Here is a 16214-nt window from a genome sequence, read left to right as displayed (position 1 = left end):
TTTGTTTTTTTGGTTACTATATAAAAAGTTAGCATATACAAGCAAATAATTAGGGGTATGTCTAAATCAAGGTCAATAATTATATGAATGAGCCACACTTGTATAGACGATTAGATTTTATTAGATGAAAATTAAAAGTTAATATAAAAAAAGAGTATTGATGGACTCTAATAAATATAGAATATGCTAGTACATAAATAAATACTTTAAATGACATTACTTTAATACACAATACTTTAAACGGTAACAAAATTTTTTATTCTTAAATAATTAAATATAAAATATATAAATATAAAATATATGAATATTTTTTATTTATTAAAATTAATTATTATACAAAATTTTTTTATAATATTAAAAAATTATATTAAAATAATATTTTAAACTGTAACATAAAAATATAAAATTATTAAAATTTTATTTTATATTATTTGATAAATAATTCGATTATTATATTCAAAATTTATTAACTAACTATTTTTATCAAAGACATTATTATATAATATAATTTTTTATAAAAATATTTTAAAAATATAATTTACTTAAAATATTATATATAATACATAAAAATATTAATTTTTTATTTCATTAATTTAAAAAAAATAATACAATTTTAAATACATACCTAAATAAAAAAGTTAATATTTTTATGTATTATCTATAACGTTTTAAATAAATATAAATTTTATTTTTACAAATATTTTGATAAAAAATTATATTATATAATAATATATTTAACAAAGTAATTAGTTAATAAATTTTAAATATAATAATTTAATTATTTGTCAAGTAATATAAAATAATTTTAATTATTTTATATTTTTATGTTGTAGTTTAAAATATCATTTTAATATTATAAAAAAATTTTGTATAATAATTAATCTCAATGAATAAAAAAACTTATATTTCTTGTATTTATTTATTTTATATTTTTTAGAACGAAAAATCTCTACCTTTATATTGTAAAATATGTGATAATCTTCTTATTAATATATATATTAGGGGTGGTAAAATGGGTCGAATTCGTCAGGTCGACTTGCTGAACCCGCTAAAAAAGGTGGGTCGGGTTAGGATTTGAAACCTGTCAAATTAAAAAAAATTCACCAAATTATGTATATATGTTCCAATTATGTGACTTTATTTATTTTATTTTACAATTTCGTATATATGTTCAAATTATGTGACTTATTTTTTAAAATAAAGATAATTTTATTGACAAATATTATTTTGAACAATTTTATTGAAATTAAAAATTAAAAAAATAGTAAAAAATTATATTATAATTTGACTATTTTTTATTTGTATTTAATTTTTAATTTATTATTTTTTAGTTAATTTTAATTAATTTTATTTTTCAAAAAAAAAGTCAAATGGACTAGCATTTTATACCCACTTTAGTTGGTGGGGCGGGCCGACCCGTTCCGTTTATAGTGCGGGCCTAGGCGGGTTGGAGCGGGCCGGCCCACATTGCCACCCCTAATATATATACTATCTAGTAATTTTTTTATATATTAAATAATTATAATCATATAATAACATTGAAATTAGAAAACATATTAAATCTGTTATAGTATAACAATTTAAAATATTATTTTAATATTTTTTAATATTATAAAAAAAATTTGCATAAAAATTTTGCGAGTTTGGCAAATTTTTTTAATTTGACAGGTTTCAAATCTTAGCCCAATTCACATTTTTTAGCGGGTTCGACAGGTCGGCCCGACGGACTCGACCCGTTTTGCCACCCCTGATATATATATTAAGAAGATTATCACATATTTTACTATATAAAGGTAGAAATTTTTTGTTCTAAAAAATATAAAATAAATAAATACAAAAAATATATTTTTTAATTCATTAAGATTAATTATTATGTAAATTTTTTTTATAATATTAAAATGATATTTTAACCTACAATATAAAAATATAAAATAATTAAAATTTATTTTATATTACTTGACAAATAATTAGATTATTATATTTAAAATTTATTAAATAATTACTTTATTAAATATATTATTATATCATATAATTTTTTATCAAAATATTTGTAAAAGTAAAATTTAAAAAATTTATATATAATACATAAAAATATTAACTTTTTTATTTAGGTATGTATTTAAAATTATATTATTTATTCTATTTTTCTAAAAAAAATTGAAAAAAATAAAAAAATATATTTTCATGTATTATACATAATATTTTAAATAAATTATATTTTTAAAATATTTTTATAAAAAATTATATTATATAATAATATCTTTAATAAAAATAGTTAGTTAATAAATTTTAAATATAATAATCTAATTATTTGTCAAGTAATATAAAATAAAATTTTAATTATTTTATATTTTTATGTTACAGTTTAAAATATTATTTTAATATAATTTTTGAATATTATAAAAAAATTTTGTATAATAATTAATTTTAATAAATAAAAAATACTCATATATTTTATATTTATATATTTTATATTTAATTATTTAATAATGAAAGATTATGTTGCTATTTAAAGTATTGTGTATTAAATTATTGCTATTTAAAATATTTATTTATGTACTAGGATATTCTATATTTATTAGAGTCCATCAATGCTCTTCTTTTATATTAGTCTATGATTTTTATCTATTAAAATCTAATAGTCTATATGAGTGTGGCTCATTCAATAAGCACATAATTGTTGAGTTTATTTTAGACATACCCGTAATGAAGGCGGCTATGATCCGTAGATCAACTTATTTAATCAACAATCCGTACCACTTAAACTCGCTTTAAGTATAATATTAATAAAAATGTATTTATATAAGCTAAAAGCTAACAACTCATTTAAAACTTGTTTTTTTTCACTTAATATTTACTATTTATTTTTTTAATTTGCCATTAAATTGACATAAATATCAATTTACTACTGTATAAGATTTGTGCCTTCTTCTATGACTCATTCTCTTACTAATTTTTAATCATAACTCATGAATTTGATAATAGTAATGCAAAAAAAATAAAAGACACAAAAAATTTTGCAGTTTGAGTTGGCCCATGAAACCGCGGACCAACGCGATGTAAACACGAACATTTCTCAAAGCAACTCCTATATGTTGCAAACTAGCCCGACTCGATCCGTTAATATTTAGCCTGTTGTGATTTGAGTTAACGGATAGAGCTGGACAGTATACCCACCTCTAGATGGTAGTATGATATTTTACACAATCTCTATAAAAACTTTATTTCATTGTTTAAAAAAAAACTTTAACTTCATCTTGGGAGTGTTGTTTCTGACCTCTTGTTGATTTGCTTGCTTTTTTTTTATCAAATGGGTTATGTCTTTTAGTATTGGTCTATTGAACACAAAATTATCTACAATAATTACAAGATATGATATATACCTACAAAGAAATTGTTAAATAACAAAAGGTTAAAAAAAAATGGTACAACAAACAGCATCTTCCAACCCAGTGAGACCAACAGTGTCACCTGAGCCAGGAATCTGTTTGGGACATGTCGCTTGTTGCAATCTTGTAATTTCCACATAAAAATTGGTTGATTCTATTTCCAAAAAAGAAAAAATTCAATCTAATGTTAACTGTACATTAACAACTATCAGTTACTATGCTTCATTATCAGATTCTGGCATGCTACTCAGACGAGACGCTCTAGTTGTTTGAATGAGAGGATTCTCTTCTTCATCATCAACGGCCATTGGTTTTTCCAACTCACTTCTCTTAAAAACTGGGTGTACATAAGCATCTTGAAGATATATTCTCAGGTTCAAGGTTGGCTCAACAGCCCGTTCAAGCGTATCCTTCACCATAGCTTCCTGTCATCAATAGTGATTATTAACTCCTTATTTTATTACTTTACGATTCTCTTCACTTTAGAGGTTTTTTTCTTACTTTCTTACTTTTCAATTCCCTTTAGAGGATTTTTTTCCAAAACGGTTTTATCCGGACTATTGAATTGTGTGTAAGAAATTATTTAAATGGTTAACTGACCTCTAGTGGGAACTTTATGAATGCTGATTCAAAGCGGCCTTTGCAATATCTGTAGAACCAGAATGTCAAGATGGGTTGTCCAATAAGCACTAGCGTGATCTTGTTAGTGCCTCTGGTACTGAGCAACCCCATCAAAAGAATCTGGGATATAATCAATCCGGTAAGAACTCGACGGTGGACATCTGGCCAAAATGTTGCTCCACTCTCGTAGTGCTGGTTATACACATTGATAATCTTGTGACAGCAAAAGAGAGAGAAAAAGAAAATCGTCAGTTAAGAACAGCAAAAACTAAATGACATTTATTCTTACATGTGTAATGAAACTTTTGTCAGTATTTCTATCTTGACACCATTATTGAATATAAAACAAAACATTGCAACAAATTGTATTGAAAACTTACTTGATGCCGAAAGACCAAGTAGGAAAAGGCGAAGAATACTACAATGAAGGGGAGAAGTAAAGGCGTAACTGGGGCATAGACGTGTCCTAGCATGAAATATAACTGTATTCGAGGTTCAGATATGGAAAAATCCAAGCAACCAGGGTCCATAGCAGCTTGTCTGTCCAGCTCTGTCTTCACCAGGAATGTGTTTTTCAGGTGGAACATAATTAACGGAGTTAATCTGAGGACCTCTGCAGCAATTCCAGCCCATCCATCAATCATTACATATGTGATGAAAAATGTTGCTTTCATAGGGATTGTACTGCCAACAGTTTTGGTGAACCTACACATGATAAAGATTTATTAAGTATCATGTTCATGAGAGTTCTCAGTTGCAACAATGTTCAGCAACCAAGTAAAAGCTATATAATTATGAAACCTAATTAAGCTCGGGGCCTACTCTGTAGAGGGCTGATCAATAAGTTGTTCAAGTTGCTGAAATGCGGTTCCTGTTACAACGCTTCCAAGGAACACATTGACAAGAATAAATAAGTAATATTTGGATGCTGACCTCCGGTCTAAACCTGAAAGCGATGTAAAACCTTCTATTTTGGACATTGTCATGAGAATTTTAGGGAGGAAAATAAGAAATATCTTTAATGTTAGCCCTGGCAGAAATCCTTGAATAAAATTCTTTACAGATGGCCTGCAGAGTATGAGAAGAAACCAAAGCCATTACTCTAGCAACAAAATGGACTCCTTTTATGCGGAAATTGTGCATGATGTAGTTATTTGTGAAATTGTATTATTGAGTATGAAACATGAAGATAAGAAATAGTGTGGATCTCGATATTTTAGTTAATGTTAAGAGTATGCAAATGACTAGTTTATGTGATTTTTCACATGAGAAGAATTATTCCCTTTACAGAACAACACAAAAAGATACTAAGCGTTGGTGAATCAAGCGAAAATGTTAACTTATTAGCACTTCAGATTTAAGAAAATTGTATATCACTAGTGTAAGATTGAACTTACTTCTCAACTAACGACGCCAAGAAAGGAAAGACATGCTTGATGGACTCAATGTTGGCTAGAGATTGGACCAATGCTATTGGTATCATAAAGAAGAAAGTTAAGAAAAACATAGCAACAGTCATGAGCAATTTTCGAAGATTGAGATCCAAATATGGAATGGCTAGATTATCCCAATAGACATCTCGAGGCTCAGGAGCCCATTCTGTGAGCCAAACAGTAGGATTACTAGTTTGCTGAGTTTGAGCACATACAGCTGCTCCCCATCGGGTTTTGAATGAAACGAATGCTGCAGGAACAATAGCATCGGGATCATTTCTAACTTTCTGTCTTTCTTCCTCTTCCTGCATGAAATGAATACAATCATATTGATCACCATATGAAAATACCGTAAGAGGAGAGGAGACACACAAACAAAGAGCAAACTGAATTTGGTGCAAGATGAATATTTTGATATTAAACATTTGTACCATGACAACTATATAAGAGTAACAATTTATTAATGCATGTTCAGAAACACTTGAAAGTTCAGAAATTGGTTTAACCTTAAACCAGTTTTATAACTTTCCAAGCACAATTAGAATACAGAACAAGGGTAGGAAATGAGGTGAAAGACCCATAACTTGAACTTCCTCTAAGAACTCTTAGGATCATAACCCGCTATTTCTAGTGAAATAACAATGACAAATAATTACCATAACTTGACAACTTCAAAGGAAGTATATGGAAGGTGAAAGTTGACTAAAGCATTGCACTTTTTAATCAGTACGTACTTGTTTGCTCAAGTTATCAATTAGCGAAGTATAATGATTAATAGCATCCACTTTTTTCCCGAAGATACCGAGCATACCTGTCTATATAGATAAGAAATCAAATTGAGGAACAGGGGAAAAAAAATATTGTCAGTTGACATCACCTTATTTTTAGTTCTCATGAAAAAACAAAAAGACAAAAGAGGATCCCATCAATTCAAATTGTTAATTAAAAAGAAAGCCACAATAACAACTAATTGACAGTAAGTTACCCGAGTAACTGGCCTTTGCGAAGGATTCCTTTCATATTTGTTTTCGTAGTAAATGTGCCAGTTTATCATTGCCCTTTTCTTTGCAACTATTGCAGCAAGCTTGTTTGCATTATATACAACCTATCAATCATTAAGAATAAATTAATGTTTTGTTACATCAAAGAAAATTACAAGATTACCAGACCAATTCTTATAAATATTATTATTGTCAGTTATATAATTAAGATTGTCTATAAACAACATTACCTGATGCATCAGATAGTGATCAGGATGATTGACACAAAAAAAATGCTCAATGTGCTCACTAACAGATTCATCAGGATCTGGTGGAACGTTCCTCACTAGGACCTATAAATTATCAGAGCTGTTATTAACATTGAACATCTGAATAAGGATAATTTCCTAAGCAAGCTGTAAATGTTACAGTACTGATAACAAGCAAAAGCTGAATGACTTGCACTGCATCACAGTAAAATTGTGGAGAACATGAAAATAGAAAGACTTATGTTACTACCACATACCCTTCATTTGTGTATAATAGGCACATGTACATATATGTACATATGTGCATCTCAGCAAGCTACTTATAACAAGAAAATGTACTACAATGAAAATGAGACCAACTTACAGTAAATTGGTCTGGACGACGACGTTCAGATGCCAAAAATCGCAATCTCATTGCTGCTATAATCTTGTATTCTCTGTAAAGAGTAAAGCATGTCCAAAAAGAGAAGAGATATGACATACCAATATGAACCCAAAACCTGCAAGGAGATGACACTAAACTTCTTAGCATATAGTGTTAAGATCCATCCTATGTTGTATAACAAGAGACAGACTTGGAGCCAAGAAAACAGTGTTAAAAGGATCTCCTCACCTCTTTGATCCATCTGGAACATTTGATATCGAAAGCTTGTCAATATTGCTAAATGTCAACTCCTTGGATTTTGATGCATTCAATCTTCTCCCAGTCCAGTTAACGGGAACCAAAGCCCCAAAAGCAAGTACGGCAACTGGGGCAAATATTTTCAACCTGTATCTCAGTATTCCCAACAGAGAAAAAAGAATCAAGCATTAAAAGGGGGAAAGAAGAAATAAAGATTCAAAATAGAAAATAGAAGACCAAATTCCTTTGTCTTTTAAATGTCTCAGCAGAGCCTAATTGCAAAAAAATAAAAATAAAAATGTTGCATTTGAATACTGTCTAAGAACATAAATATATAGAGACATTGAAAAATACAAATTTGTTTGGATAAGGAGACAAGTAAAATATTTTTGTCCTAAGACAGATTTTTCTTGTATTTTTCATCCACTCAAATATGAGGTTGTGTCTATTATCTCAGAGTTATGTTATTATATTTCTATCCTGAGACCGTCTCCAAACACGGCCCTTGTTTGTAACAACTCACCCAAGCAGATAAATCCGAATATACACTGCTGAGTCAAGCCCTGCATGATCTATAAGTTCTGGCTCTGGCATATGCAATGCTGCAGGCATCCAATTCAAGAACCTGAGATAGGAACTGTAGTCCAGGTTAACAAATTTTCCAACTGCTGTTCTGGAACTTGTTGGGCTTCCTCTTATTCCCTTCAGATACCATTTTGGGAAGTAGACCCTATCGTTAATGGGTTGAAGTCGTAATATTGCAAAAGCCAGCAAGAATGCAATTGCAGACAAGAGATTGACGGCCGCGGAAACACAAATATCCCCTAGAGTCGCCATTTTCTTCTTCCTCTTCTATTTTTTTCCCTCTCCTTTCAAGCTCGTTATCTGCATCCAGATTCATGATATTGTTTTACAAGTGAAACTGGCTCCCGCCTAAAAATTTTCTAACTAGCATACCATACTAATTTTCAGCTACATTCTAAGTTTCTAACATTATACACATTGAATAATTGAATTAAACATGCACTCGTTATCTTCCATATCTAGTTCCCAAACTCAATGATCCCAATAAGAAATTAAAACCGATATAAAATACATACATTTTTATTCATACAACAGCTTATTTCCAATTTCAAAAGTCAAAGCTCAAAAATAATGGCAGCAATGATCAATCACATTTTATATACTCAAGCATCCAACAGTTCATTGATGAGCCAAAAGAACAAATTAAGAAAAAAAATTGAAAATATATTTGACTATTTTCTTATGACCATAAGCATTTCTAAAACTAGGAATCAACAAACATCTAACTTGCAATATAAATACGTCCACGTACTTTTAGAATACAAATTCAGAGTAGAAATCTGCACCCGCCTATGAATTCCAAGTACGTAACCACCATCATGTTTGGTTCCCTAGAAACGCCGTGAGAATTAAACATAAAAAAACATAATCAATAACCTGAGAGCGAATGCGGCAGCTTCCGTTAGGTCAAGGAAACCACAGCAGTAACATGAATATTGATTGATCGCAGCTGGTAGTAATTAATCAAAATGTACATAGAATCTTTTTTTTTGTTTTCTTTGTTAGGTGAAATTCGTAATAGGTAGAAGAACACAGAAGATAGATTTTCTTAGTCGTTGGGGTCCAAATAGAGAAAGAGAAAGAAAATGCGAAGAAAGGAGTAAGAGGAGAAAGGAATTGTTCCGAATGGAACGGTAACTAAATTTGCGTTGTTTGAGAGAATGGATTGGGAATAGAATTAAGGTGCAGAGCGAGGGAATGAATGAGCGATGCAGTTCGCGCCAAAAGGTTCGGAATGTGAATTGTCCCTTTTGCCCGCCATTCACTCTTCTCGTATCTCTCTAGTCCTTGGATGCTTCCATTGACCATTTTGCATTTTTATCTATTTATATTTATTTAGTCACAAATAGTATATAATAAGAGTTTAGTTATTTTCTTCAGATTGTTTGTTACAATTCGACCCAAAAAAGAGAGTATAAAATGTAATGTAGCACCTCCATATGTTTTAAATATTTCAAAGTCAAATATTGGGTTAGAAGTGAGTCAAGTTAGTTCATGAGCTCGTTCAAACTCGACTTGTTAATAGCTCGATAAGTTAAACTCGTGAGATTGTGAGCTAAGTTTGAACCTGAAATTGAGTTCATAAATTAAATGAGTCAAATTTAAATTTGGATAAACTCAGTTCATTAGCTCATGAACTGGCTCGATTATATATATATATATATATATATATATATATATATATATATATATATATATATACTTTTAATTTATATATATACATATAGTAATATATAATTTTATATATATTAATAATCTTAATTATTTAAAATTTTATATTTATTTTTTATATATAATATTGATGTTTTTAAATATTTTTTAAAATATATAAGTTATAAGTTATAATTTATTGATATAAAATTATAAATTATATTTTTATTATTTGAATCAGCTTGTAAGCTTTCGGTGAGCCGAATTTGAGTTTAAAAAATAGGCTCGATTGTTAATGAGCCAAACTTGAGCTTAGTTTAGTTCGACTCACTTCCAACCCTAGTCAAACATTACAAACCTACAAGAATAACAAAATCATTGACATTACAAAATCCATTCCTGACCATGCCTTCATATATTTTGAATGTTCCAACACCCAATGTATACTCCTTGAGTAGTATAAAATCCTTTAGCAGCACTTGGGTGAACTCACACCCATGCCTTTTATATATTACTAGCTTCATAAGGTCCATGTTACAACTATTTAGAGATGTCAATATGCACTCTAAATGTGAGTATCTAATCGATCGAATAGAGTTGTCCACCTAATTCACAGCGGATAAAGTAGAATATGGGTGGGATTTCGTGCGGATCAGGTAGAGTGCAAGTTGACCTTACTCAACCAATCCACACCCTATATATTTATATGTTATATATTTATATAAAAATATATTTTAAATGAATATTAAACAAGAATCTCTCGTTAAATACAAAAGATTCTTAGTCATAAAAAAATATTAATTAATTATTTAATATTTTTTTATATAAAATTAGTTGTATTTTAAATTATTATTTAATTATATAATAATATTATTTTTTTTGTAATAGGCGCAGCTTAATAATAGAGTAGAATAGAATTAAGTTTATATAAAAATCTCAAATTCACGAATAGAACTAGAGTTAGATAAAATCTTACTATATTCTATCCATTATTATCCTTACAATTATCTGCACACCTTACACCTCTCTCAAACTCATTGAATCCACCTTTATCTCTGTATTAATCTCTTTTAGGATTACTTAATTTGTTTAATTTTATCTATTTACTTCTCTAGAAAATAATCATTACACACTATGGACTGTGGTGAATGAGTTCACCAACAGAGCGGCTTTAAAGTTCCTAACAGCTCATTTTATCTTCTGGATTAACTTACATCGTATTTAGTAAACGGTATAAATAATCAAAACAATCAATTATATACTACAAAACGTTAAATAAGAGTATACTTATGATGTATTAATTATATGAAATTTTTTATATAATCATTTAATTATATTAGTTTTTTAATTATTTATATAATTAATATAAAAAATAATTTATTTTTGTTAATATGATATTATTATATCATTTGAAGTTTCTATAAAATTATTTTACTAACCGTATATTAAAATTAAATTTATATAAGAATATAAAATATATTATCTATTTAAAATATTTTTATATAATTAATTGTGTATTATCAAATTAATAAAAATAATTAATTTTTAAATTCATTATTTAAAAATTTATTTAAACTTATAAATTTAATTAGATGGTCTTACACATTCTTTATACTGTTAATATATTTAATTTAAATGGTATAAAATAATATTTTTTTTTACTATTTTTAAAAGTTTCTCACTTAAAAATATCAAAGCCAATACAAAAAGAGTAAAAAAATAAGAAAAAGATAAAAGTGTGGAAAGGAGAAAGAATAAAGCATAAATTAAAGAATATTGGGTATGACTTGTCACATTTAATTCAATAGATCCATGGCTATACTCATGTATGTATAAACTATTCTTAAATTACGGCTAATTAATGATTGTAGTTTTAAGTAACAATAGGGATTTAGACGATGTTATAGATTGATATATAGTTAGTAATAGGATCACCTCAATTAGTGCTTTAAAAACCTATGGAGGCATTAGTTACTCTAAATTTGATTTTAAGCTCGTGGAAGAACGTTTCAGCTATGAGGAAAGCTGTGATTCTGATTTTTACCTAAATGTTTTCAGTTTGCTGCCATATCTTTATGGTGTTTTTTCCCTTTCCTTTTGGTGTTTCATTTTTAAAGTTGTATTTAGTTAGTAGGTATGTTCTTCAAATACATAGACATAATTATACATGTTTATGTTTGGTTGTTGAAATATAAATTTTAAAGACATGATTACACATAATAAATATATATTTTGAATTTTTTTTCAAGAAAAAATATAGAAGAATAATATTTTTTTAATAACGTAAACAATAGATTAAAAAAATTAATTTTAATTTTAAAAATCAAATTTTAAATTAATTAGATTTAATCATAATTTTGAATCTTTGAATTTTTTTATTTTTGCCGCAATTGTTCTTTTGCAATCCTATGTCATTGCTGCCGTTGCTGTATTGCGACTCCGGTACTTCGCAGTTACTGTCTCGTTACTTGTTTCTTATTAAGTCGGATGTTCATTTTACTATGTATGCGGATGGTTTTTTTTTCATTTTAAAATTGATGTTTATTTTGGTATATCATTTATATTTTACTTGATTTGCTTAAAATTGCATGCACATGCTCCGCAAGATGTTCATTTTACTATGTATGCGAATAGTTCTTTTCACTAAGATGTGAAAATTTATTTGGGTCATACCATTTGGGTGAACGAAGACGAGGACGAAGTAGGACGAGTCATCGCAGTGTGACTGTACGACGGGTGGCCTTCTTCCTCGGCAAGAATGCGCATCACAGGGGAGCAATAGGGCGGTGTGGCTGTGCACGGCGCAGTGGGGCGATAGGCGGCCTTCTTATTCGTTGAGAACGCGTAGCTGTTGGGAACAGAGGCACGATGCTGCTGTGGGAAGCAGGGGCGGAGGTAGCGACGACACTTCGTGAGCTTCGTGGGAGATGGATATGCAACGGTGCAGCGTGAAAGAGAGGCAACAGTGCGGCATGGAGTAGCGATGGAACATCGTCTCCGTTCTGGGCAAGGTGGCGAAGGTTGACAGCGTTTCAGAGGAGGCTATGGTGAAAATAGGGTTTAGGGTTTGGTGTAGGTAAAAATAGGTAATGGAGAATGTGAAAGATAAAAGTGAAATTAGGTTGGGATGTTTTTTCATAATTATTGGACCTAGGAGTATAGTCCGATGTTCACATTTTTCGCATCCCCATTGTCTACCTACCAGAATTATTTTTTAAAATAGTGAGACACAACGCGGGATTCAAACTTCAACACCTATTTATGCAAGCGTTGGGGGTTCGGATGCCGCCTCTAGCATGCAACAACCCATTGGTCAGCGACAAAACCCTTAAATGGAGCTTTGTACCATACCACGGCAGATTAATCCTTAATCCTACTGAGCTGGAGATTTCGTATAAAAAAAAAGGTAAGACACAAAATTTCTATAGTAGACACACATATATTTTGGACCTTTTCACCTCTTATTTTTTTGTTTTATTTCGAATCTATCCTCCCTCAACATTACTCGTCATTCCCCTTCATCTCTTTCAAATCTTAACTCTCTCATTTTTTCTGTAGGATTACTATATGTTTATAACACGTAGCAGAAAAAAAGAAAATAATCCTAAAGATCTATTTTATGCTTAAATTTTATTCGAATAAATAATATATAAATCAAATCTAAATACCTTTGGATGCTTTAGTAAAAACTTTATTTTCTCCTTCGATAGTACAAAGGTGCTATGCGTATCCACACCGAAACCATCCTTTGCTGTCAACTCCTTGACCAATGGACATCTGATCTAAATTGAGAAACCTCTTGCAACTCTTTGCATACCATCAAATTCTACTCTAAGAATTAGGTTCACATACATTTATGTGTGTAGAGGTAAAGAAATAAAACACTTATATGTTATTTGTATTATTCCTCTACTCTTGGCATACATATATAGTATGAGATTTGTTACTGATTTCAAATTTGAATCTCAATTCAAATGTAAATTATATCTTATTATTTTAAACTTGAATCTTTTAAATTTATGAATCATATCATAACAACGACAAAAAAACTAATAAATATTATAATTTTTATAAGTAATAAAAAAATATTTATATTTAGCAAATGACTTATCCATTAGGTTTAAATTTTGTGGCAACATTTAAATAAATCAGAAGGTACACAAAAAAATTTGAAATAAAATTTAATCTCTAAATTTTTATTTTATTTTTCAAAAAAATATGGTCATTTAGAATAAATTTTTTTAAAAAAATTACTTGACAAACATTTAAGAAATTTTAAAGATGAAAGAATTTTATTTTTCTAATAATAATTGCAAAAATTTATATCAAAATTTGATCTTTAAAGTTATCTTTTATAATATATATTTAATATTTAATTTTTTGTTATATTTTTAAATCTTTTGAGAATTTATTTGTAATTAGCATTTTTTGGAGTTCGTTTTGTCAAAAAAGATGGTGTTAAATAGTAGTTGACAGTGAAAAAAGAGAACCAAGTTTTTGTGAAAAAAGAATTGGATAAGAGAAAGAACCTTCGTCAAAAAAACATTCCTTGCAATGTATATTTTGCCATTAGGAGATAGGCACCTGAATCCTTTGTATTGGGGTGCATACCCAAGAAAAATACATTTCTCAGATCGGTAGTCAAGTTTGTGTTTATTATATGGTCTAAGATTTGGATAGCAAGCTCAACTAAAGATCTTGAAGTATAGAGTAATTTGGTTTGATTCCATGAAAAAAATTCATATGGAAACTTGTGGTTGAAGAGCAGAAGAAGGTAGGCGGTTGATAAGAAAAGTTGTTGTGAGGAATAAGTCTTCTCAATATTCAAGAGGTAGTGAGGCAGTGACTAAGAGAGCAAGACCAATTTCAGTGATATGTCGATGCTTGTGCTCAATTGTTTCATTTTGTTGATGTGTGTATGGACAAATAAAACGGCGAATGATGCCATTAGTTTGTAGATGTTGTTTAAACTGGTGTGAACTAAATTTTTATCCATGCTCCGATTGAATGGCTTTTAGCTTAAGTTCGGTTTGGCGTTCCATGAGTGTTTGATATTGAACAAAACAATTATAAACCTATGCTTTAGAGGAAAAAAGATATAAACACTATATCGTGTAAAGGAATCAACAAAGCTCGCATAATATTTAAAACCCAAACGGGACAAATAAGGGACTGGTCTCCAGACATTCATATGAACTAATTTAATTCCAAAGAAAATTTATACAATGTATCAAAAGATGAAAAAAGATAAGGAATGCATTTTTGCTAACATACAAGCATCACATAAATCATTGTGAAGTATAGAATTATTAGAGATAGACAAATTACAATGTTAAAGCACAATTTTTACAATATTAAAAGATGAATGTCCAAGTCTACGATGCCACAATGAGTAAGTGTTGGTGAGGGAAGCTAACAAAGATTTAGGAACTATAAGAGAGGGTAAAGAGCTAGGAATCGGTATATCTTGAAAAATATAAATGCCATGCCTAAGAAGTTCTTAGAGTAGTGTTTCCTTGGTTCCTGTGATTTAACAATGCAATAGAATGAATGAAATTCAAAAAAGATATTATTATCAAGGCAAAACTTAGAGACACTAATAAAATTCTTAGTAATTTTAAGTACATGCAATATATCCTTTAATTGAAAAGTTCTTTTAGAAGGAAAATGTTCAAGAACGGAATTACCAGTCGATTTAAGGGGAACACTATTTACCATTGGTGATAAACAATCGGTCGTGGCCTGTATATTTTGAAGAAGAGATTAGACTTCCAACATCAGATGTGAGATGATGGGACGCGCCCGTGTTAAGGTGCCAGTTTGAATCAGCGGCGATGAATGGTGTTGCAAGGTATGATTGAGGTTGATGGAATGAGGGTGGTGGTGGATAAGTGGCTAATCAATTCTAAGTTTGGGATGAAGATGCACCATGAAAATTTTGATCGAATCGATAGTAGCAAGAAAGCACAGTATGTCCAAAGCGGTTGCATAATTAGCATTCCATGCGAGAACCTTGTTGCCAATTTTATCTTCTGATACGTTAAGAATGGCCACCATAGTCTCGGTGAGTTTGATATCCTTGAGAATGTGAAGGTTGAGTGGATAAGATAGATTGAACAATGTTTGCTTGAGAATTTCCAGAATGTAGGTTCTTGTATTTTTTAAGAAGACCCTTATGAGTAACTAGAAATGCTTCAGTTTCTCCTACAGTGAAGGCATCGGGTTTGGATGTAACCATAATGATGTATGAAATGTATACCTCAGGAAGGCCAGCACACAAAGGATCAATATGTTCTTCATCAATGAGATTGCAGCCAATGGCGCGAAGAGAGTCTACTAAATCTTTGATCTTAGCAATGTAGTCAGAGGCAGAGAGATTATTTTTCTTGAGAGTCCGTAGTTGATCTTTGTGCGTGTTGAGGCAACAAAATATTCTTAAAACTTGTTCCAAATTTCATGAGCGAATTGGCATTGCACCCTGCGACTTTTGAAGGACCCGTCTATGGAAGAAAGAAACCAAAAAACTAGAGAGTAATCAATAGTACGCCATTCGGTATATACAGCGGAGAAAGTGCCCGCAATTTGTGCCTCAGAAGAATCAAATTGTGCAGGGACTTTTTTCAGTAAGGAGGTGATATTGGAGCTTTTGCCCATAAATTATAAAC

The 16214-nt window shown here is 29.7% G+C and overlaps 1 protein-coding gene across 1 annotated transcript; it reads right to left on the bottom strand.

The window, feature by feature from the left end:
- Positions 1-3350: 3350 nt before the first annotated feature.
- LOC112759121 (CSC1-like protein At4g02900) lies at positions 3351-8784 on the bottom strand. The gene is made up of 12 exons (XM_025807944.3): positions 8651-8784; positions 7838-8199; positions 7306-7461; positions 7057-7192; positions 6675-6776; positions 6429-6548; positions 6178-6258; positions 5408-5748; positions 4833-5078; positions 4391-4715; positions 3990-4223; positions 3351-3814 (listed from the first exon to the last, which is right to left on the bottom strand). The coding sequence occupies exons 2-12, from the start codon at positions 8149-8151 to the stop codon at positions 3605-3607; spliced, it is 2265 nt and encodes a 754-aa protein (XP_025663729.1). The 5' UTR covers positions 8152-8199; positions 8651-8784; the 3' UTR covers positions 3351-3604.
- Positions 8785-16214: the final 7430 nt, after the last annotated feature.

The sequence above is a fragment of the Arachis hypogaea genome, chromosome 16 (assembly GCF_003086295.3).
Source record: "Arachis hypogaea cultivar Tifrunner chromosome 16, arahy.Tifrunner.gnm2.J5K5, whole genome shotgun sequence".
NCBI classification, from domain to species: Eukaryota; Viridiplantae; Streptophyta; class Magnoliopsida; order Fabales; family Fabaceae; genus Arachis; species Arachis hypogaea.
This window is presented reverse-complemented; position numbering and strand designations above follow the sequence as displayed.

Bases quoted from the DNA above. Each gene is read 5' to 3' on its own strand.
- LOC112759121 (XM_025807944.3), bottom strand. From the start codon at position 8,151: ATGGCGACTCTAGGGGATATTTGTGTTTCCGCGGCCGTCAATCTCTTG. The intron at 6,259-6,428 runs GTAACTTACTGT...TTATCTATATAG, and splicing joins CGCAAAGGCCAGTTACTCGG to ACAGGTATGCTCGGTATCTT. The intron at 5,749-6,177 runs GTACGTACTGAT...CATTTCATGCAG, and splicing joins TTGATAACTTGAGCAAACAA to GAAGAGGAAGAAAGACAGAA.